Genomic DNA, 25,634 nt, shown 5'->3' with positions numbered 1-25,634 from the left:
GCTGCTCTCATCAAACCCATCCATGCAGACCTCCAATTAATCAATTTTGTCAGGAGAAAAAGGTCAAGTTTGCATATTTGCTATTCAAGAAGCCATTCTTACCATTTCATTTCAAAGAGTATATAGGGATGGAAGCTTGCTTCTCTGGAACAAATGAAACCCATCACTTGAGAGTGCTGCTCTTTCTGATGACTGCAGGGATCGGACTGAGCAACTGTGTCAGATTGTTTGACAATCAGTCCGAGGTAGAGCGCCTCACAAATGGCAGAGTGAAACAGTAGACAATGTTATTGTCCCTCCCCATTCGGGACATTGCATATCCTCTTTGTCACAGCATTAACTTTGCCAGTGAAAACAATGTGCACTGAGCTGTGATACAATATGAACATTTATAATGTATTGATCCTCGGGAAATTCATGGCAAAAGCCAAAATGTAAATGATAAATGATAAACAGTGAGCCGGAATGTAGGAAAAGACTGCTGTTTGTCATCACTGGTCTAATTGAAGTAGTAAGCGCTTCATCACTAGCCGAAGGGTGAGGAGAAATGAAGAGTACAGACTGTGGCTATTTATTACGGTGCTAATTATAGGAATATGCCTTGGGCTTAGCAACAGTCCCTGGCACTACACTATCTGTAATCTATTCCCAAACTTGAGAGTACTTTACAAGGTTAGAAATGGGATGAAATAGACTGCACAGTGGATGTAGCTTATGCTGTATTATCAGACGGTATTATCTTCAAACAAAAACAACAAAATTAGCTTTGAAATTAAATGAAAGTTGGATTGCTATTATTATTTGTGTGTTCCTGTTTGTGTGCGCAGCTGTGTGAGGGTGAATATGGTTCGACAGCTGTGGACATAGAGTCCGACTCGAGGAAAGTGAAGAGGTGTTAAATAAGGCAGTAGCTTTCTGAGTAGTTACACTCTTCTCTGTACACTTTCCCCCTCTCTGAAAGGCTGCTATTACCATGTCAGCTGCCATAATGCTAACGTGAAGAAGATAGCTCAAGCTAATTATTCACTCTCTTGTTCAGTCGGTAGAAAGAAAGAGGACTGGGAAACATATAAATTGTGAAATGGACAAAGGCATGATAATAACTCCAACTAATGAAAGACTAAATATGATTAAATATTTAATATATTGATCATTAGATCTGAATGATCTGCCAGCTTTGTGAAAATGCTGTTATACTGTTGGCCTACTTTTGCCCTCTAAGAAAGGGAGACACTGCTGGATTACAGTTAAGGCTTGAAAAGGGAGACGCACCTCGACTTCTTAGGCTGCCTCACCTCTCCACTAGGAGGGCTCAGTGAAGCCTCCAATGTTAAAATGAGGTTTTGATATTCAAATTGTGATGCCTTTAAGACTGTGTTAGCAACCATCACCTTGCTAGCCCAAACTTAAAACTTAAAATTGCTTTAAGCTTAAAGACTAACGCAAGAAGAAAAACATAGATTTAAAAATGCCAAGGAGAAGTGATAACAACTATGGCGACCCGCTACAGACAACACGCTACGATCAAGCCTGTTCTACATCATATATAATGACAGCCAATAGCCACAAAGAATGCTTTGTCAATAACACAATAATGTCTGCTTTCATAGTATGAATGCTGTTGAAATAAACCAGGATATATATATATATATATATTTTTTTTTTTTTTTTTTGTTTTGTTTTAAGTAGCCGGGCAGTATTTGTAACTTTTTTCGAAGAGTTTTGTGGATGTTACCTTTGAACTTGTTCTTCTACAGTCTCCTGTATTTACATTTTACTTCTTAATCAAATGTAAGAGTCCTCTCACTGTATATATATATATATATATTCTTTATTATTATTTGTCTGTTATGAAGTGACTTCTTTTCAAGTTTGGATACTTTGCTTTGAGGAAACTTCCTAAAGCTTTAATAAGAACCAGAATTAGTCCTCTCTTCAAAATCACTCAGACTCAAAGGTCATTCACAAATGCTGCTGCTGCTCACAATTCAGCGGGCCCCTGGTGACAAGTGTATTTAAATGGCTTAAAAGATTATATTGTGTCTGATGTTTATCTTCCTTCTCATGAAGTTACTTACAAGTACTTGCATTAGCCTAATGAGACAGCTCTTCAAGTATGACTGCTTCTATCCATCCTCTGAAATAACCCTATCCTCATCATTTTTATGCTTCCATATAATGAATTGTAAGATAAATGTTATCCATGTCAAATGTATCAGCTTTCAAAGACGTTAGCAAAGTCGTAAGGTCCTTATATGCTGAGGGTGTTACAAATAAATGTTACAAAGGCTATTTATTCCGGGCAGCGATGAAAATTTGCGACAGTTGCAACAATTTTTATATTAAAAGGTTTGAATAGATTCGTGAAGGCAGAGGGTCGCATTGGATCCTATTGACCCAGAGCAGCGTCTGGCAGTTTATCTGAGGTCAATTGTTTATTTACCTAAGCTACTGTATGTTTTTTTACTAAGGATCCTTTTAGTGAAATGCTGAGTAAATTTGAGTTCCCTTTGGTAAACAGTTACGCATACCACATGTCTAGGGCTTTTATTGTGAAAGGTAAACACAGAGGGAGGGGATTTGAAATGCGCTGCTTTTATTAAGGTTGAAAGGAGTAATAAAGTTTGCCTTCTTGGTTTGGCCTACGGAGCCTCCATGTTATTTTACAATATATTGCACGTATTGAATATGTCTGTTTTGCACAATGTGATGGTTGATTCCTTTATTCACTGGAGGAAAGTTTAGAAAAATCAAACTCACTTCCAAAAAGATTTGATTTTAATAATCACATTCAAAACAGTAAAAAACAATTGAAAAATTGCCCCCCAAAAAATCCCTGGTGTGTAAAGGCCTTAAAAATAAAAAGGTCCTTTGCATGCTTGTTTCTAATCTATGTAAGAGAGCAAGGCAAAGCATACATAAATAGCATAAACCTACAGTTATGACTTTTAGCAACATAAGTGTTTTAATGCATGCTAAGGTATGTTATTTCACTTTACGAATCAACTGTGCCCACTGTATGATGACAATGTATTTTCAACAGAGGCAGGGAGCAGCACAGACACATTGCTATTACATTATTTATCAGGCAGTATAGCACTTAACTATTAGTGGGGCCTTTCACCTCACACACATGCATGTTGGTACTAGTAGCGTATGCACACATGCTTGTCCACACTCTCACACACACGCACACACACAAACCTGCACTTGTCCATGAGTGACAGAGGATTTTTGCCTCGTCATTGTTTATCTCCCTTCCACCATTGATTTAACTGAGTTGGACGTGTCCCTCTAATCCTTCAGGTTATTGGAATTTTGTTTAAAAAAAAAAAAAAAAAGGCTTATGGTAATGGACAGGCATCTTAAAAAGGGGACAGGAAATTCTCCCAGAATCCATCAAATCACTGTGTAACAGTGCTGACGTAGAGGTATTGATGCCATCCCCTTGTCTCGGTGATTTTGTCAAAAACACAAAGATATAATACCAATACGTATTCGTCACACTTTAGAGCAACATGACTTTTACTTCTATCTACTTCTACCAAAGAATTAAATCCCCTTTCGTGTTTTATTTCTAAATCGGGTCATCCAATGATTGAGCATGCACATTATTTGGATTATTGCACCAAAGGTCTCTTTATTTCTTTTCATTTGAGTTAAACTGATTCATGCCAGAAACAACAATGTTTAAATCCATTGTCAGAAGTCATTGTAGATGGATTTGTTTGATTTAGAATATTCTCCAAATTTGATAAAATAAACAACATTTCACATTGTTTAGCCAAATACTAACATTGGATTTGTCGTAAATATTTGTGTAAACCTAAAGCTGGAGATATTAGCAATACCAAAATTAAAAAACTTGAGTTCACTTGTCATTATTTAAAACCCACTGACATAGTGCTATTCCGTGCACTATACAAATAGATTGCACACTGCCTGGTACACACTAGTACCAGCAATTCTATAATCTATTCTATCCTGCAGGCAATGTAGAGGTGTTGTAGTTCTGGGTGTTTTAACCATCATTGCACCACTCTTCTTTGCATAATGTCCCTTAAGGCCTGAAGATAAATGAGCGTAGTGAGCATAATATGGTATCCTAGTAAGAGTAGTCATTTCTAGTCATTTCAGTTGGAGCATCCAATGGGCTTTACAGTAGGGAGATTGTACCGTGTTGGTTGGAGGGTTTTTCCTTCATTGTTTCGGGAAATCGTTTTTTTTTTACGTTCCCCAAACCCTTTGACTGTTAATATTTCAGGAAAAAGCTCCAGAGGGAATTGGTTCAGGTGCAGACCTGCTGGAAGCACTATGTGCAAGCTGCCAAAGAGCCATGGGCCTAACCCAGGTTTTCTTATGTTGACCAATGGATTTCTGTATGCTCTTTTGACAACTGCTTTGACCTGCTTTGTTTGTCATTGTAAACTGCAAATAAACTAGACACCAGGTGAAAATGACCTGATCTACCTCCACCACTCGGCCAATCCTTCACCAACACTCACTAGAAATCCATAACAGATTTAGCACAGATTACCACATATAGTCAACTATTAAGAATTTAGCTCTATTTTTCTTAACTTTTTGCTTGCGACTCATGAAGAAAGGATTCGAAGCCTATAAGTAGCCACAACTTGTAAATAAACTTGTCAGTCAGTGTTAAAGAGCAAGGTGGCCCCTTGCTCTTTCAGTTCAGTTCATTTCAGCTCCATCAGTACTCATTATTGGTTTTAGTACAAATTCAATTAACTTACAGTTTATAACAGCAGTCTTTTTTTTTTTTAGCTGAAATAGTGTTTTTAGAGCAGGAAAAATAAAGACAACCGCTGCTGTATCCAGTTACACAGAGGTCATGAGAACCAGGCTCTAAAAAGGCATGTCTGACAGAGTGGTGCTCTCTCACCCCATTTAGCCCCTGTGATGGATGGATCATTTTATACTCCATTAATCCATCCATTTGTCAATTACTAATGGAAATTTTGGGGTTGAGGGTGAGGTGTTGGCAGGTTTCAGGAGCTGTCAAATTGCTGAATGCCACCTGAGATCACTGCTGACCGCAATTACAGAACCTGTCTAAAAGTAACAGAAACAAAAATAAAAAATAAAAAAAGTTGCAACGGGTGATAATGACATTGGGCTTCCTTATTATTATTATCAACAACATCATTTCCAGTGGGATTAATTTTGCATTTGTACTGTGTAACATGATTGGCTGAGTGTCATTCATTGTTTGCTTGTAAAATCATTCTCTGCAAGACAAGTGGCTTGCTGATGGCACTCCACTGAGAAAATTATACTCTGTTTCTACTAGAGAACATTGCATTTACAGACAATTGATAACGGTGATGGATTTGTTCTCGGACACATTTCAGAACTCCTTTAATGAAAGAAAATTTGCAGGAATTATGGGAGATTATGCAAATAAGTGTGCAATGTTGTACTCAAGGGTTTGTTGTTCCGTCCCTCTTATCTGAAGAGTAGAAGAGCCTATTAGAAGACTCTTTATGTTTTGCATTACGCTGAATAGCATTCAACTATTTACATTTACAAATTTTGGAAGGTGTCTATCACGCTGTACTGTCTTTCTAATTGGCTATGTAGTATAAACATATTGTACATATATGTATGGTATCTCTACCCTAAAAAAAGGTTTACTGTAAGGATGGAAATAAGCTTTTAATGAAACAGGTAAATAATCTTAAAAAATGTATCTTTATCATAGCCAGGAGACAGAGAAGCGAAACAAAGCCTTTTAAATAGCCGAAAGGACATTATGGAGGTTGAAAAAAACTGTTTATGAGAAGCTATCTGCTGTCAGTCCCTGGAAATTACCCCTGCCTGTGAAGGCATCCCGTTTCCTTCCTTCATCTCTGAACGATGGGCGGATGTCTCTTTAACAGCTGGGGTTACCGACACACCGGCTCGCAGGCCTGATGAGCTGCTCTCTCTATTTGCTCTGCTCATTCTCCTGAGCACCGTGGCCCTCCAGATTAGAGCCTATGGCCCATTAGGCAGCCAGGGAGGTGGGCCACCTCAGAGGTGTAGCACAATAGTGTAGCTACTGTATGAGAGTGTGCATGTCTGTGTGCAGTAAGATAGACACCGTCATTCTGGGTGGAAAGAAAATAGAAAATAGGTCTGTATAGCAGAGCTTGTGCTCTTGATTCTCCATTATTTGTTGGGACCAAATGCCCTAACAGGGATTGAAACCTGAGGAAAATAAATCTTTACAGTTTAAAATTCACAAGGAGTTTTTTGCAAGTATGACAGGTATTACGGTTTAATCAAGATTAGGCTTCGTGTTTATTTATTACTGTGAACACACCAGTTTAAGAAGAATGCAGGATAAAAATATCAAAGTCGGGACAGACGAATTGAGCAGGTCACATTTCAATTGGTGTCGCAGACTGTTACATGACACAGGATTTCTATGAATGAAATTGCAGTTTCGTTAACTAGGGGACTTTTCTTTTCATCACATTTCATACTGACTATCCCGGTCTTCCTATTCACAGTCTTCCATTTGAAACAAACTCCCTCTATCTTAAAGGTAAGTAACAGTTTAAAGCATTTTAATGTGTTGTAAATGTAGACATGTCATCAAATTATAAAATACAAAGTATATTAATATAAAAATATACAGTTTGAGATGTGTGCATCAAAAATCAAGTATGAAAACCAAAGTTTATGTCACGTTCTGTGTACAATTCTACTTCACAAAATATATAAAACCACTGGGAATGTGTTACTGGAAACTAGTCTTCATGTTTAGTCTTTCTGAGATGCCGGCAGCTTTTACAGACAAAATCAGCCCAGAAAGCTTCCAGCTTCATGCTGCAGTGAAGTCATTTTGTCTTTTTTTCACAGATTTCAGACAAATACACATTGCACATGAATACAAGCCAAGTCAGCAACAACACTCGCTCTCACTGGCATTTTTTTTAATGTAATTAGCCAATTGAACGGGTGTAATCAGTGGTTATCTGTTTCTGGGCCAAACTGCACCATTGGTGGTTGTGAAAGTGAAAGTTAAACTTAACTTCGTGAATTTAAACAAAACAACTTTAGGTTTAGCAAACAAAACTATTTGGTAAGGTTTAGGAAAAGATTGTGGTTTGGGTTAAAATAAGTAGTAAGGGATTAGCTGGAGAACAGAGAGGAGCAATTCACAGATAGAACCAGATATATTCCTAGGAGTTGGTAGAGACCAAACTAGAGCTAAAGTCAGACTGAACATTGGACTCACATTCCCCAGGTGGCTACAAACATGACAAATGAACGATTATGTTGCTCTGTAACATTGTAACTGGATGTGTGGATAAACAACTGTTTGTTAACAAGTTGGCCTTATCAACTTAATTGATACGCCAACGTTGTGTTCACAGCTTGTTTCCGCTGCCCACAAGTGGCCAAAAAAATCAGTTGTGGAAGGTTGATTAGGATACTTTTCTGCACATGGGACATGCTTGATTTTACCCTAATGGCAATGGAGCTATTGTCTGTTTGCCTAAATCTCCATGTGACAATAACAAAATAAACTGTTGGTTTGACGTTATAAGCGTGTAAGAAGTTGGAGTCGGTGCGCAGCAGTGCGTCCACCCATGCCTGTACATGTGAAGGTCAATGCTCCACCCTCGGGGGCCTGTGTTTACAGACCAGACAGCTCCATACCAACGAGTCATGTAAATCTAAAGCTGAGCTTGATTTTAAAAAGCAAATTGGAAGGCAAGGCAGACTGTAAATTGCTGCAGGCAATTTCGAAGCACTGTAATCATGGTTTCGGTTTTGAGAAATTGTTTTATTCCACTGTCACCTTTTTGTGTTATATTATTTGAAAATATTCATTGTCATCTTGGTCTTGGGCAACAGAATGGATCTTCACATAGATCGCTGAATGTTTCCTCAGGGCCAATGTAATAATCAAGAATAGGAAAATGCAGTGCAAATCCTTTGAGACTCAAAGGTTTTTGCAGAATGAGGTGCTGTACCTCCTACCATGGAAACAAATGTGCTGAAACCCACTCGATCATTGCTGCGTGAATGTCAAAAAATTGTATATAATTCTTTCAGCTAAATTGTGTAAATGGTAGAGCAGTGGGTAATTAACACTGAGATTCAGGTGTCATTTTCTGATCAACTGTTAACTGCTCTATAACTTAGACAGCTTCACATCCAGTATCTTTACTAGGCTTGAATTGGAGAGTTGGACTTAATTGGGCTTTTGAGGTAGAATTCTATATTGTTATTCAGCAGATATATGAGATATTTGTAAACCAGAACATTTTTCTGTCAGACGAAAACATGATTGTGGATTCCCCCAAAATTGTTCTCTTGTCAGTATCCCGTCAATGTTTAAGGGGATTAAGTTTAAGGGCATCACGTAAAAAGCTAAAACTCTTGATTAAAACCCTTACTAATACAATTTGTATACAAGTGTGTGAGCAGCTCAGTATCATGCGAGGTGCATTGCATATTTAACAGAAAGACACCCCAGACGTTGTTTAGATACATTCTTGCCTCACAACAATAGCTTTATTTTATCATTGCTTCTTCCATTACAGTTATAGTGGACAGCTCTGAATGGTTTGTATTTATAACACCTTCTTTGAAATTCATTTTGAAAGTAAATCTTTTAGAATCAATAAATTGAAATTGAAAGAAATTCTTATGGCCTGATATTTATAGATATTTTTTTTATGAAAAAGCTTATGCCCTGTATATACTAGCACCCATACCTCAAATGTACTTTTTTCATTTGCATCCACTCTAAGACTACCTCAGTAACCCCAGGCATCATGTCTGAACTCGTTGCATCCAGCTATGTTTAGGGTGGAAAGAGGAAATAAATGGATTTTGTTGAGACTTTGCCAAGAACGTGGCACAGACATATCAATATCAACAAAGCTACGTTTCTAGAATGCAGCCTTAAAAAGACACTCAACATTGGGGGAGACATAATATTACAGTATAACACCCTGGCTCTGAATGGGTTCTTAAGGAAGAGACCTCAAGGGATAGACATAATATATTAGAACATATTAATATAATAGAACTATATTTTATAAAACAATAATAAAAAACAAAACATAGATACAATTTCTATGACAGAAAAAACAATGAAGTGAAAAAGGTTAGCGATAGAGACAGAGGCAAGACATCTAGGTATCAACATCAGACATGACCTAATAGACGATAAACTCTATTTAAGGTCAGGGTTTTAAATCAAGTTAAGGAAATTATAGATGTGTCCCCTGTGAGCAATGCAACAGTAGTCTTAAATATAACGATTTTAAACACCCCCATTCAAGTAATAAAATCCCAATCAAGGGCATTATTTTTGCACCATAAGGAGAAATATTATGTCTGTTTGGTATATACTATGTGGCAAAACTAAGCGTGCTCCTACAGTGCGTAGAGCGGAACATCGCAGCTTCATAACATGTAAAAACATTACATACACTGTTGCTGCACATTTTATTGAGGCTGGTCATGCAATTTCTGCTCAATGGACCGAAAGGTACACTTTTCTAGAAGAGGGGAGAATATGAAAGGTTCTTGTTGGATCTATCACTTAAATAACCTTGTTTACGTCGATACGTATAGATTTTCTGAGAAGTTTTTTGATCAATTCTTTTTTTTTTATTACATTTTTTTTAAATGGCTAATGAATCAGGTACCTATGTGCTCTTCCAACAATATGTGATTAAGGACGGTTATCATACTCCATATGATTGAGCCCACCTGTGTCTTATCCCGTATTTATTGCCTGTGGAGCAGTTTTTGTCCCTCAATACCCTGAAGAAGACTGTCATGTCAAAACATTGGTAAATTATTAAACCCCTTTTTGCATCGTGGCTAGGATTGTGCAACTACATTTCTTTTCACTGTGGTCAGCACCTCTCCAACACTGCAGTGTGTGCTCCTCCCCTCTTTCATCCTGAGAAGCATTTGGGGTGAAATTCTCCTTTAGGCCGAAGTTTGTAACAGTTAGGATTCAATCCACGTGTGGGACAGTTCTGTATGGGCTGGCACTACATTGGGAAGAGAACATTAGTGAAGCTATATGCGGTATAAAGTCTCATTGTCTCTGTCAGTTGTGCTGATGTCGTCTCGTTCCAGTTCTTTGCTCGTGATGAGTACAGATGGACTGAGCTTGTTCTCTCTGGACACGGGGAATCATAGCTCACAGTTAGGCTCCCTGTACACTACAGTCACACCTCATTGACCAACATTACAGTAAAAGAAACCAAATCACTGAATGGGGGTGGCAGTAGAGGACCTCCTCTCATCAGTTTGCCCTTTTTGCTCCATTATCATCCTCTAAAGGCATGAGTGAGGATTTAAGTAATCGGCAATATGTCCTGGTTTGCGTTTTTAGCTGTAGTATTAGTAGAAATAGCGTAAGAAGTAGTAGTAATTCCTGAGTTGATTTACTCATAACCATAGACAAATATAGTATAGTTTATGGAAAATAAGCAATTTCAGGCAGAAAGGCAAACATTTGCTGTCATGTAATAGGTTGCCGTTGAGGTATAAAGGCACAAATTACTGTGTGAAAGGGCTTAGAATACACTTTTGCCACCAGTCTAATATTTCTACAAAATGTAACCATCTTTTTATAGCATACAGTACATCTGCCCGGTGACATTAATAGCTTGATCCATTTTTGTAGAGTGTGCGGCCTGAATCCAGCTACAATAGACAAAAGCAGGCCGCTGTGGTCAATATATTCTACTCTACAACCCTCCGTCCTCCAATGTGTTTGCACATTGAGCAGCACAAAGTCAGTTGTCGTTTGGCAGCTTCTCTGCATTGTTTGCTGATTGGCTGGGAGCTAAGTGGTGGTGACAGATTGCGATGTTGATGTATTTACCTCCTCTGTGCTGACAGGAAGCTGTCCCTACGTCCTGATTGACTGGGTCTCATCACAGAGGCCATGCATCGCTTTGTTTAAGCCCGTCAGGTTGGGGAGGGTTTGCTTACTCACTCGATGAGACCTCCATGAAGATGAGAAGAAGACCTTCCCTAATCTTGGCTGACATTGGCCGCTTGGCAAGCAGAGCAGCTCACGGATGCACTGCAAATGTGTGGATGTGGAGCTACACTTCCTCCAAGACTAAGTGTGTCAGGTGATAACCTGCATTGTTCTCAAAATGTTTCGGAGTGTTTCAATATCAATAGCATTATACTTGATGGGCTTCGATGAAATACAAAATCCATCCTAAAAAAAATATTTTTGATTATTTCAATGAATACAAAGTAAAGCGGGATTTCTGCTTGCTGCATCTGCAAAGGTCGCAGGTGTCCGCATGGCCAAAGTGACGTCACACCATCAGACATGGCCCTTTGCGGGGGTTCAGTTTTCACTTGTCTGTGCACATCCTATATTTTCCAAAAGACTCGTTTGGGCAGAGGAAATGGAGAACTTTGAGGAGCTTTGAGAATGTCGGTTTGCCGCAGGGAGTATAAAAGATCCAAACTCTACTCATCACAATTCCACATCAGCTTATGTCCGTGCAGCCATCCTTGTGGAAAGTATAACAGAGTAGAGGCCAACCAGTGACCCAACCAGTGCCCCTAAGCAAGACATCAGTGCATCATGACTTTAAGTGAGGGAATCATCAGAGAACACGCTTTGAATTGGACAATTTGTACTAAATTGACTGTACATTCATCATGTAGTATTGTTTATATGTAGTCATCAAAGAATCAAAAATATGGCCACATCCCAATAAATCACTGTGCTGCCAATGGAAATTTCCATAATTCACTGTCTGTGGGGGTCCCAGAATTTGTCTCCAGGTGACATCACCACCACGGTTCAGATTTACTGATTAAAACTGAGGTGTAAGGTGAATCTTCCCCTTAACTGCAGGTAAAAGAAGCGGCAGAACACAGCGTTTTACAGTAGATTAGAATAAATGCATCTATTCAATTTTTTTTCATTGGCCATTTATTTCAAACGGTTCAGTTAAACATTGCTGTTATTTAATTCCCCAAACAAGAAACGAAGCTATCATAACCTTCATATTTTAGTAACAGGTACTAACGGCATGTTCTCTCCGATGGGGCTCATCACAAGTCTATTTGACCATATTGAGGTCCTTTTGGAACAATTTGGGAAGCCCTGCACTTGAACCAATGAGATAACACACACGCACACGCACGCACACACGCCGCTGCCTTGTCAGCTAACCCCCTCTAGTGCCGAGCACCCCGCACAGATGCGCACAGTCTCCCACTGTAGCCGCCGCTTCAGCTGCTCCTTCGCTGCATCCCGAACCATTTCCTCTGCTCACCGGCCCCATCGCGCTGCTGCAGCGGACCGGGCTGGAGACAGGGAGCCGGTAGTCCGCGCCACATTGCTTGTGCTGACAGGATTTCTAAAGTCTGTCACGACTCCGTGCGCTACGGAGACGCACTAGATTGACGTGGACATTTCAGAGTGTCTTTGAAACAATGCCACACCGGCGACTGAAGTCCGCGGGAAATCTGCAAAGTTATTCCGAGCCATAGGTGTTTCTCACCTGTCTGAAAATTTCGATTTCACTTTAGATATTCTCGCCCACTTTATCCAAAATCTGTCCGTTCCGCGCCGCCGCCGCCGCCGCCGCCTGCAGGTATGGACCTCCTTATGTTCTGTCCCTCGGCAGTTTTCTCCAACCGGAACCGAATGTAAGGACCAGTGGATCGGTGCTTGAGGAGGATCCAGCCGCGCTTTTTCTCTGACCACGTTACCTCTCGGCCAGAAGCACCTCGCATAAGGCCGGTGATAAATGTTGCAGCAGACATGAGTTTTGGAAACAGATTTTTCCTCGTTTCACTCTTTCTTGGATTTTCCCTCACTCGCTTCAGCAACAGCAACCAAGGTGAGTTTAATGATTCGCTCCTCCCTGAACTTGTTTTCCTTCACTTCAAACACGTTCATATGGACGCTGTTTGACACAGACAGCACCGGTGCCACTGCAGGAACCACTAAAGTAACAGACTCCACAAAAGTAAGTGGTTAAACCTCAAAAAAAGAAACATCAAGGCAGCAAACTATCACTTAGAAAAGCTCCTGCACTATTGATATCCATGTCTATGTCTATGGCAATGTTTTGTTTGTGAAATAAAATATATTATCACTCTTAATAATTGCTACTTTGCACATATGATAAGATTCAGATTAAACGTTTGTTATTTCCCAGTGGAGTTCAATGGATTGCCTCAGCTCAGTTTTTATCCCAACAGTGAAACATAATGAAATGAAATACAGTTTTTATGGAAATCAGTTGCTGAAGTGACAAACCTGAGGCTGCTTTAATTACTCACTCTGCATTACACACACACACACACACACACACACACACACACACACAAGGACGGACACAGACACAGTAGACAGTAAGACAGATCAGCCGCAGATTGAATCATTAAGTGGGTGACAGAGTGAGAATGTGCGTGCGCCTGTTTGAGTGCAGACTTGAGTCTGTCTTGTGCACACACAGTAAAAGGTTCTGAGCTACCAAAGATGCACTTATTCGTGAGAGTGTGTGTGCATGTGCACGTGTAAATGGCCTTGTGTGTGCACTTTGTGTTTGCTCCTAAATGCACATGATTGTCTCTATGTGGTGTGGGTACAGTGTCGAAGTGGCATTGTGCACACAGGGCATCGCTCCTGCACGTGCCCTTCGTCTGCATAAGCTTGCATTCCACTTGTCTTTTTATTTGATGCTTGAGTGTTCGTGCGTATGGTCACACGCTTCTGTGTGTGTGTGTGTGTGTGTGTGTGCGTGTGTGTGTCAGTGTTCCTTCGTGGCTCCGTGCGCACACACACACGCAGCATCAATGAGCTTTAAAATAGTCTTATTGATTGTGCGGGACACAGCGGGATCTGCCCCCCCAGGTTATATTTTATTGTTCTCTCAGTTCAATAAGAGCGATGCTACTCCATGTTTGCCAAGACAGCTGCTACATAACAGCCTCACTCTGTGTTTTTCTCTGCCACAGATTGAATGATTGAACTGATGTCTGCTTTCTATTGTACTTTAGTCTCTCATATTGACTGGTCTGGGACCAGGTCCTTGTCTACCACAGAGTGGTGCAGCTCAGAATAAAAAAAAAAAAAAAAAGCTGATGATAACTCAGATGAGAAAGAAAAGTGTCTCATTAGGGGCTGAGGGATTTATGTTTCTCAGCATGACACGATTGTTTCTCAATGTATTGCTTTTGTCCAAATCATTTCAGGGTTCTGCTGTGTGGCTTGTTGAGGGCAGTTTAATGGTGGGTGTGCGTGGTTATTGATGAGACTAAATTGCGCAGGGGGCATGAATGAAAGTGTCTTTCTCCACCTTTGCACCCAATTTACGTTGAGATCCAGCCACCTCATGACCAGAAAGGTAAACAAGTACACCTATCGTTTTTCCTGCTGGGCTACATTACACGGGGGCGTTTTCGGAACTCCAAAGATTGGGGATTTCACAGACAAAATCGGGCGAGATGTCAGCTGTTAGGAGAACAATAAAAACCAATCACCTTTTGCTTCTCGCCTGTGTGCCTCCGCTGACAGCAACACATCCGATGATCCCTCACATCAACCCTACTGGGATTGCAGACAGTTATTAACACATCTCTACTCACTCACTGCCAAGTTTGAACAAGCCCTTTCCCCCCCATCAATAGATCTCTTCCCATAATCTTTACTTTTATTAGCCTTTTTTTCCCCCCATTTCCGTCCCTTGTGAAGTCGGCAGCAGCTATATTTATTATAATGAACATTCACAAATCTCATTTCATAACCTGATTTCTTGAGCCCTTGTAGATTTTTCCCAAGCAGAAGATTGCTCATACCCAGCAAATCAGTAGAAGATGTTTTTGTTCCACATTTCTGACATTGTTCAGATTATTATTTATTTTTTTCAGGCATGAAAAATCAAGAAAACAATCAATCCTTGGGAAATGGGAGTAAGATCAAAACACCACATGTGACTGTTATTTTTTTTGTTGGTGAAATGCATCTTAATGACACACTGCTGGATTGTTGATAGCTTAAAGCCAGTTAGTAACACATAGGAGGAAACTGTCTATTGGGCTGCTTACAAATATAGATTGCAAGACTTAAAAAGATCTATGAGATAATCATCTAAATAATAGATTTTTGCATTTATTTATGTGGATGGCCGTATGAAGCTTTTGCTCTCATTGGAACCACCCGTAGAGCACCAAGATCAGCAACACTGCTGTAGATTAACAAGATGTCACCAGCAGTGTGCTGTCAAGGAAATCAATCAATCAGTCAATCCACAGGAGCAAAAATGTTAACTCCGCACCTTTGACTCTTGACTTAATCAGTTTCAGTATGCATGCATTGGGGTTTATTCTGAAAACTAATTCAGAAACAAGCAATTGAATATTAGTTTTTACACCTGGATGTTCTTTAGATTTGTCTTCCTAGATGTACAAGGCTGTGCTCGTACTAGTAAACTATGTAATGGCTGTAAAATTTAGTTTTATCCAAGTTTAAGTTCCCTCAGTTTCCACCCTGAAGCACATGCTGCTACATGTAATACACATGTGCTTACACGAAGGTGAAATTATTTCTGCCTTTCTCAAAGGCATTCCTGCATTACGATAACGATTGTTGAGTTGTGCTGTACGTGAGCTTGATGGCTGCCTGGTGTGCAAGATCCACTTCATACTTTACACTTGAGGGAAATAACTCATATCACTCATGAATAGTCAAGCAAATAGTATCCAGTGAATGCTGTTTCATTTTTAAATGTAATTTTTATGAATTAAAAATGGTAAGAACTGTCCATTGCTGTACGCAAATCTTGAAAAGCAGCTACAAAATGTTCTCTTACTTGTGAGTAACATACATATACACGACTGTATACAAAAGGGGATTTAAAGCTTATCTCATTGAAGACTGCTGGTTGCACTCTGTGAGCACTTCTAGCTGCGCTCTGATCAATGATATCACTGCAGGTGTTTTGCCTTTGAAAGCAGATTAAAAACACCTGTTTTCATTGCCAATGTTAGGCCATAACTGCAACATGCTTACGCTCAACATTGTAGCAGCAGTACTTGAGTGCTGAATGGATGATTCACATGTTATTGGTATTCATTCCCTTTACTAATCTCTCATTTACAAACACACACAGCGGATGACACCCAAGGTACCACTTTAGCATCAGTTTTGGAAGAGTCAGGGGACTCTAGCGACTCACGTGACTAACAAATGTCTAAAGAGTCATGGGACTAGCGACTGACGTGACAAACTAAGCAGACCTGCTCTCAAATACTACGTCAGTTTCTCTGACCATCTAAAAATAATGCAGGCGGGTTTATACTTTGGAGTTAGTTGGCAGAGCAGTGCGTCACTACAGAGGCTGTGTATCAGACACTGAGGGCCACTGATCAAACTGTGAGACCAAGGAGTGAGAACGGGTTGGTTGTTGATTGTTTGATGGTAGTGCGGACTGCGGAGCGGAAAGAGTGTTGAAAATCTTGTCATGCCTGTCAGGTTTCCTTTGCTATGGATAGTCTTCCATTACACCAGCATATCATCCCCTCTGTTGAGAGCCCAGCACTTTGTTTACACCACTAAATGACAGTGTGCAATCTTCACTTAAATACTCACCAAAATCTATTTTGAAAAGTATCTGTTCATCAAATGCTGTTGTTTGTCATTAGACTCGCTGTGCAGTGAAATGGGTGGTAGGGAACCTGCAAATTAAATGGTTTTGTTTCGAGGTAAGGCTTGCTTTGCTTTTTGAGTCATAGTTCAAGGGAAAGAAAAACATTTCTACCGCATATAAAAATGTTTATTAAATATTTCGAGGTGAAGATATAGCCTATACACCTTGAGACAGCTGGTATCACTTTTGTCTGAACACTCAAACTGTTCCCTATTCTAATTTACACCATGTAACACTGGTTGAGACTGGCTCTGGGTCTTTTGTGCGGGCTGTAGTTATTTTGAGGTGTTTGTGTGGCCTGAGAAAGCTGTAGGCCAGACAGGAGATGTCATCATTCTACTGTAGCTCCATATATTTATGAGTAGGCCAGCTCATGTTCTATTTATATCCAACCAGTGGAAGTCCCAAAGGACCCTCAGCTCCAGGCAGGGTCTGTGGGTGCCTCGCTGAAAGATAACTCTATGGAGGGAGAGAGAGAGAGAGAGAGAGAGACAGAGAGAGAGAGGATGGATTGCTATGTATGCGCAGGCGCTGCTCAGTAGACATCTACCCAGCCAGCACAAACAGTAAAGGAAAAGTGCACACACGCACACAAATGTACTGTCACACTTCAATATACAGTATGCCATGATCTTGGTTTTGGTTTAGTTTGTTTCCTGTTTTATTTTGAAGTTCCCTGCCTATTTTGTCCTGTTTTTGTTTGACTTCCTGTCTCTGTTGTTTTCCTTTTTCTTCTGTGGATCACCAGTGTTGGATTTGTCTCGTCAGCCTTGCTCTTTCCCCTCGTGTTTCTTCCACCTATCAGCCTGCCCTTGTGTCTGCCCACCTGTGATGTCTGATGTCTTGATGTCTGATTAGTTTCTTGTGAATTTACAGTCTTGTCTTTTGTCTGTTGGTTGTCAGTTTGTCTGCTACCTTTCCCTCGTGCAATAGTCTGATTTATCTGATCCTCTCTCATGTCGTTTTGCTCATTCTGGTTTTTTGGGCCCATCCCCTGTTGTCTGTTTGCCAGACCGGGACACAATTTGTTGCGTTGTACAAGTTGTGCAACGGCTGTTTCAAATTTTTCTTAGCTCTTATAAAGTTTAAATAACACGGTTTTGGCCCAACGCTGCAAAGTTCTCTTTTGGATACTTCTCCACACTGCCTCCTAATGTACATCAGCTGTTCTTTATTTATAGCAAAGTGTGAAACTGCTCACTGCAATTGTCAGTAATTAGGCCATCCTCCAGGGACTGTGCTGCTTAGTGCTTACCTGCCCACGTTAGTCAAATGGTGTCCATTAACACCATTGCATTGCCAGCTAGTCGTCCAGCATGGCACTGGCACTGACATGGCACAGACAGAGACAAAAATATTTAACCAAGCTGGCAAAGCAGAGAGGACAAGATTGGAAGAAGACTATGAAAATATCTGCATGTTGACTTCTCTTTGCTGTTTTGGACAGGATAGTCAATCAGTAAAATCATCTTAAATCATCATCTGCTACATTTTCATATAAATCAATGTCCATTTTCTACAGTTTAGCCTCAGATTGATATAACTTAACAGGTTTCAGTAAATGTGCTGTTTGCTTTTGTAAAATCTTTATCATGACATATCATCTGCAGTACATGATTTCATTAACTTTATGTCTTCAAGTTGTCTGGAATAAACAGAAGAAGAACTGGGTAGGTATAAGCAGTTGATGTCATATGGTCTGACAAATAGAAAGGCACAACCTATTGAAATTCAAATTTTCTCAACAAAAAACTACAAGGTCACTCGGTGAGCGCAGACCTCCGCCAAGGCAACATGCTCTATCTCGCAATGTTAGCGAAAGTGAAGAGTGAAATTTGTGTATTTGTGATTCAGACTCGCTCCTTTGACCCATGCTTCACCCTTCTACCAAGTTTGTGGAAAATGGGGCGAGTAGTTTTTCTGTAATCCTGCTGACAGACAGACAGACAACCAAACCATATACCAAAAAGCACAACCTCCTTGGCTGAGGTAATAGGAGGAGTAAAATGATGGAGTTTATGTCAATTATCATAATTTGATAACATTAATCAGAAACCTTAACCTCAAAATCTGTTGGTATTAATCAAAAGGCATATTGGTCAGGCCTTAGATATGACTAGTAAACTGTCAACTATTGCATGAAATTGTCTCATGCTCTTGTCTTTTACTCTTGCTGCACAGTATGTCTGTCTCTTTCCCTGAGTCCTCCCTTTTGCTTAGGGAATCTGATTTTACCAATCCCCAGCTGTCAGTCATTCACACAGAATATGGATTTTTACAGACAACATTTCTATAGTGCTGCCTTTTAAATCTAAGGGAAAACACATTTCTCTCCTTAAAAACCCTCACTTACAGCCCGGGTTACAGGAAGCACACATTATGTTTTAGAATACATTCTCTGGGACACTCGGAGTTCCCGCTCCATTAACATGACCTCAGCAGCTCATTGCTTTTACCTCTCCTTGCATATGTCAATGGATTTTTGGTTGGTGGGGAAATGAGACATGTGCTTAAGTAGTAAAATAAGGATTTAACATTTACGATACATATATCTATACTTTTATTCTTTATTTATTCAATAATAATAAGGTCTAAACAATGGCGAAAATGTTTTTAGCTTACTGGTTTGGTTTTTGGCAACTATACTTATCTCATCAACCCATTTCCAGCAGCTGATTTCAGCAACAGAGCTCTAATAAACACATTTTAGACTACCTGCTCAGCACCAAACAGCAGACAGACACAATTAGCAACTAGCTGGTGAACAAAGAGGAGCTAAAGAGCCAGATATTTCATTCAAGTTGTTGTGTAAACCAGAAACAGAGTTACAGAGAGAGTGAATACTGGACTTACATTCAGTGGGTGTCCAGAAACACGATTCCAAATGAATGCTAATGTCGCTTCATATTTACTATACTGTATGTGTAAATAGGCAACTGTTTGCCAGGCATATTCATTTAAAAAGTGATGATATGTCATTCTTTACAGCTCGTTACGCTGCCCCAGTGGTCAAATGTTAAATAATTCTGCTTTAAGGCATTCTTTTATTTGGATATTTTTTTATGGATTCAAAAATTATAATGAATTTCAACAATTCCTAATTTTACTGTTAAGACACACGGGACTCCATGAAAGAGTTATATGAGTCCCTGTATCCCACTGTGAAAACCCCCTTTTTATATTATGGCCGAATCTACAGCAGAAGTGCATATAGGAGCAGGTTATATTGCATTCTTGACTAGTTTTTTTGAGAAATATTTTTTAAAGCAGTTAGCAGATGCTATATTTGTTGCAGAGTACCTCGCAAATACAGAGTCACAAAGTCACAGAATAAGGAATCATTTCCTGTCGTTGTTTTTTATACATTTGCCTGCTGTACAACCACTCTGACTCTGTGAGCAACAATCTGTATTTTTTGACAAACTCGGGGTCTCATATCCTGGACGGTTTTCTTAACTCTTGGATGTCGTGATACACTCACTCGTTTGGCTCGATCCAAAACAGGTGTTAAACTATGTCGTGCAGTGTGTCATATACCGTATACCAGTTCTCTGGGAGATGGGTGGAAGTGCAGGAGCATTTAGTTGTATATGACAGACACATACATGCAAGCACAATGAAAAGCTCAGTGAGCAGATGCTTGGACAATGTCTGTCAACCACGCTCCAACAAAGGTGTACTGGCTCGTAGCTCGGGAACAGAGACAATCAAAACTGTCCCTTCTTCCTTTATGCTTGCCTTCATCTTGTCAGAGTACATTTACAGATAAAATATGACTTCATTTCAAAATGTTACTATCAATTTGCAAATGATAATACAAAAGAATTGTAAGTAATACTTCCTTTGATGTACATTCAGTTGTTAGAACTATCTATCCCAAAGCAGTGATGTTAATGGAGATTTATCAGGGAAATATTTCCACTGATAGAAAGTTGTGTTGGCATAATGAGCCACCCAAGGACCACTTACAGAGCTCTAAGTGGACAGTCTTGACTGACTGATGCTTAAAACTCAGTCGTTATCCAAGTAGAAGAATACTCTATGATCTGTCAGAAATCAGTGTAATAAAGCATGTGGGATTCACAGCTTGACATTTAAGATCTAAGTCAATGGCTACTCAAGGACAAGTTTAAAGATGAGATTTTTGTCCACTGATTTTTGATGACTCATAGCTTGTAAGAGAAATGATTGGCTTAGACTCAAGCCTCTTGAGTCTAACACGTCTTTTCGGCCAGCTATCACTCTGGCCCTGAATACCAGTTGGTTCCCTATACCTACTTCCTGATGCAGTGCATCCATGTAATATGTATGGATTTTGAAAATACAACATTTGTGTCTAATGTCTATTCTCTAATGTTGTCACAACTGTAGATAAACATTTGTTTTTTCTATTGAAGTGGAATTATATTGGCATCACACTAAAGGTAAATCCAGGAAGCCATGTCTGCTCCTCTTCACTGTATATCATTTGTCTTCGTGAGAGACACGTACCCCCTGAATTATTAAATATTCTGTCCTTGAGAACAAGACAAAAAATTGTCAAGGATGGCAATAGTTCCAGTGTAAAATTGCTTTGCTTTTTACCACTACCTGCAAGGTTAGAGTCAACTGACAATAATATCATGCTGTACCAATATTAATGTCACTGTATATTAATATCTATACCAAAGCTCTGATTTACATACCTAAAAACCATACCAGAATATTGATTAATAATTAGCATAATGAAACACATATTCTCAGGGAATAAGAAGGGTTAAGGATAGATCCATCCCTGATTTTATCTCTTGAACAGGCTCAGTCATAGGCAGGAGAAAAGCCTGTTGTTGTTGATGAGATTGGGGTAAAGCTGTGAAAGGGATGGCAGGGGAGGGAATGGACTGGACAGCAATCTGACTGTAATCCATCAATCCCCAAATTGTGTCGCAAGTGGAAAAAATGTTGCCCCGACTGTATATGCCGCCATGCTCATAAATATTTATTCATGAAACTCAGTTCTGTTAATATAAAAAATGTCTAAATGATCACGCTTATGACTGATATTTCAATTTCCGTGTGAAAATAGGACTTTTTTGTGTTTTGACAGATTGCTAATGGTTGTATTTTTCTCTTGCCTATTTTTCCCCATTTCAGTTGTGCTGCTGGATACAACGTCTGTGCTGGGAGAGCTTGGATGGAAGACGTATCCTATAAACGGGGTAAGGGGAGCAACTCTTGCCTTAGCTTACTTTCCAGTGCGCCTTATTATAAATGCATGACCATATCTGCATCAGTGCCATCAATTATATTGATTTCAACAGGCCAGAATGGGTAGCAGGGATCTGTTTCGTAATCACATCCTGGGTTTTTTTCAGACCCCTTTGTCCACATGGGAAATACTCTAACTTGGAGAAAGATAATGAGCCAAGGTCTCTAAGGAAGCTTCCCTTATGCTGTTCAATCTTCCCCTGTCAATAGTTTGTGTCCCTTTAGGCCCTCAGAAATATTTTAATGACTCTTTAAATGTTAGCCAAAGGAAAGCATATAGAGTCCATCCGATGCTCACAAAGGTAAATGCATTTTGCAAAAACTTAGTGTTCAAGTTTCCCTTTCACCTCTGTTTGTTTCTCAGTTACTAGTGGAGAAATAACTGCATGGCCTGTACCTTATTCTGTATTTTGGTCAGTCAATTTCCCAAAAGAGTATTCCCATTTTGTTTTGGCAGTAAATGCCTCGAGCTCTTTAAAAGTATCTTGTCCAACTGAAAATCAAAACTTTTGAAACTGCAGCAAGTGCCAAACTGAAGGTATCATAGCAATGAAATATAGATGCGCTGGCACCAAATTGTACTATCCTCAGATCAAAACCTTCATGTTGTATCAAAACCTCTCTGTTATGTTCTGTCAGAATACCTGAGGGATTGAAATTGTCCTCCTGTTATATAGTGAACAACAAATGCAGAATTGGTCTACTTCCACCTCTTTTTTCACCTCCATTGTCCTGGTTTTGACAGATTACACGATAGTGGCTATCCAACTGTGTCCATGCAACTCTGACTATAAGCAGTCCTTCTTTGACCATGTTTAACTCCCCATTTTCCCAGGGTATACGTGTAGCAAATCTATGGTTCATTGCCAGGAAAATGCCTGGGGCTTTAATCTTCTTTTATGTGGTGTCTTTCAAAATGTCAAGTTCTTTACTCAATGAGGTTTCTGCTTGTGGGTGCAATTACGATCCGTGTGCTATCTTATCAGTCGTGATCTTTCACGACATAATAAAGATTCATAAATAAGTCTGTTGAGGAGAAAAATTATGTTTCTCATTTTTTTTTACTGCAGTTGATTGTACAGCCATGTTTACAGTGTGAGCATGAATTGCGTGAGAAGCTAGTGCTAGTGTGTCACCCAAAGCATGACGGGTTCTGTAGTGCCAAAACTTTTAACATATGCATCCAAAATAAAAAATATTTAAAAAGTGAATATTTGTCCCCAGAACGCTGACGGTTTCCTCCGTTATCTTCAATATTCCTGCTAAGATCCAGTGACCGTGTCATAAACCTGTGTTTGTAAAAGGCAAGGACTCAAAGGGTTTACGAGCAGTACCGGCAACACAAAGTAGTGCAAAGATAGCATAGTAGCTAGCTGAAAATCTTGAACTCACTGTTCCATCTATCTCCCGGGAATGCGATAATCAAAAATGGTATCAAGAGAAAGGGCACTAACTGTAAAAGAGAAAAAAACAAAGAGATAAATGACCTCAAGCAGCCTGAATAGTCAGACGGTTCTAACAGCTCCTACTCTTGTTTTGGTTGTGTTTAAATGTTTGAGAGGCCTGGCAGTAAGCACAATTAATTAGATCTTTCCTGTTTGAGCTATGCAGTGTTTCCTCCATCCTCCACTCTTCTTACAACTCCACATAAAGTCTCCATGGGTTTTGACTTTACATGATCCTCTGCTGGAAGAAACCTAAGGTCCCCCCAGCCCTTCTCTGTCTCTCTATCTCTCCCTGCAAGGCCCTTGGTGGCCCATATCAGGGTTATGGAGGTGATTACATCATGTAGGTCGTGCTGACAGCCGCCCACAGCACTAAGGAAGAGGAGAGAGGGAGGCTGCTCCCTCCATGATTAAGCTGTCAGCCCTCTCCCATCCTCACTCATCTGCTATCCTCCGATTTACCATTAATATTTAAGGCATCGAGGTGAGAGGGCCTGAGGGAAGGTGTGAAGATCTGGGGAGGTAAAATAGTTTAAATCCCCCTCACTACCAGGGAGCCAGCAAGAGGAAGTCAATCCCCACCATATTAGACACAGCCTGGTATCAGTGCGATACAGCAGCACACCATGTAGCTGCCTATCAGACTCGCACACTGGTTCGAGTACCGGATATGAACCGCTGCCAGTCAGTCCTGCCCAACGCACATATTAAAATAATTTCAACTGCTCCAACATGATTACCTGATGATGAGTTCGCCAGGAATATAGCTGGTCGTATGATATGAATTTGAAGGTGAAGTGGAAATTGGGGTGAATATTTATGGATGAGTTTTCATCAAAAGCCAGTAAACAACCCTTGTAAAGAGAGTGAGGTGAGTGGTTTTATAGAAGAGGAAGGTTAACCACAAGTAGCCTACACAGTGGTGGCCTGCCAGCTTTAAAACACAGCACACTGTGGCATTCTTTACATTTGTGTTTTCACCGTGGTCTGCACCTATCCAACACTGGTTGGAGGTGTTCCCCCTCTCTCTCTCTCTCTCATCCATTCTGCATAATCCCAACATTTTTGAAGTGCCCTTGAGCAAGACACAGAAGCCCTAGAACTACTTACTCACTGTCAAATATTGTGGGTAAGAGCCTCCGCCAAATGACCAAAATGTAAAATCTATTGTTAAGAGGATGGAAAGTCTTCAATGCCAAAACCAAAATAAATGGCAATCACATTCTACACCAGGGCCACGTTTGAATTGCAATTGTTTTAATTTTTTAATAATGGTAATTTTACTACTCTAAGTACCTCTTATGGCAAAGCCTTTAGCTGTAACTTCATTTACTTTAGTATATCGATGTACTTTGCTACATTTAAAGTTGCATCCATTACGGCGTAAAAATATATATCACTGGATTGATTTGGACTGAAAAAAAAGTTTTGAATGAAACATACAGTACTTGTGAGATATGGTTGTTTTCCGACAACAGCCACTTTTGAAGCACAATATAATATTTCTTGGGAGCAGGTTAAAAAGTAAACATTTAAAGGAACCCTCATCTTCTTTACACTTCCTAGCTAAGCAAATTTGGGATTTTAATGTTCACAAGTGCCACATCTTTGCAACTGAGAGACACTGTAGATATGGTAAAATAGTTTTCATTAAAAGGGAAAAATGAAGGGAAAAGACTTGAGTAATTCAATCAATGAATTAATTGTGCTTGGTCTCCCTCATCACGAATGTATTTCCCTGCAGTTGCTCACCCCAGGCGTCTCCACCTCACTGGAAAGCTTAAAACAGGTGTTTACACACTGTAAACATGATCATACGTCTTGGTCATGCCCAGCCTTCAGTGGAAGGTGCCCTTTGATTATTTTACCTGCTCTGCTTGGAGAGTAAATAGACCTGTTTCTATTGGCCCACAAGGGGAAACCATGCACGGCGGACTGTTATGTTTGTTAATGACTTTACTCAACGTGGAATATCCTCAGAGTCAGAAAACACATTCACCCTCAAAGCTTTTACTCATTAGATTTATGCATATTGAACAGTAATTGATTTATTCTATACCCTGTCTTTCAAGGACTTTGATTCTGCAAAGTTTTCCTCCAGTAAAAGTTAATAGCTGTGCGTGCTTGAGAACGCCAACGGCAAGCTGATTCTTCAGTGGAAAAGATGTAGGGAGGTTGTTTTTTTATGAGGCAAAGATGTGTGTCTCTATTCTCAGCCTTTCCCTCCATGTTCTGAAATGCTGAATAGTGATGAAGAACA

The 25,634-nt window shown here is 39.9% G+C and overlaps 1 protein-coding gene across 2 annotated transcripts in view; it reads left to right on the top strand.

Moving 5' to 3' along the window:
• Positions 1-12,601: 12,601 nt before the first annotated feature.
• The window catches only part of LOC116389617 (ephrin type-A receptor 6), a 134,064-nt gene continuing 121,031 nt past the window's right edge, over positions 12,602-25,634 (top strand). For both annotated transcript variants that reach the window (XM_031858451.1, XM_031858452.1), the window contains exons 1-2: positions 12,602-12,869; positions 21,816-21,880. In XM_031858451.1, the coding sequence (XP_031714311.1) occupies positions 12,791-12,869; positions 21,816-21,880 (144 nt within the window). In that variant the 5' untranslated portion in view covers positions 12,602-12,790. The remainder of the gene's footprint in view (positions 12,870-21,815; positions 21,881-25,634) is intronic.

The sequence above is a fragment of the Anarrhichthys ocellatus genome, unplaced genomic scaffold (genome assembly GCF_004355925.1).
Source record: "Anarrhichthys ocellatus isolate YVR2014 unplaced genomic scaffold, GSC_Weel_1.0 scaffold20, whole genome shotgun sequence".
Classification (NCBI taxonomy): Eukaryota; Metazoa; Chordata; class Actinopteri; order Perciformes; family Anarhichadidae; genus Anarrhichthys; species Anarrhichthys ocellatus.
The sequence above is the reverse complement of the archived record's forward strand: the minus strand, read 5'-3'. Positions and strand labels throughout refer to the sequence as shown.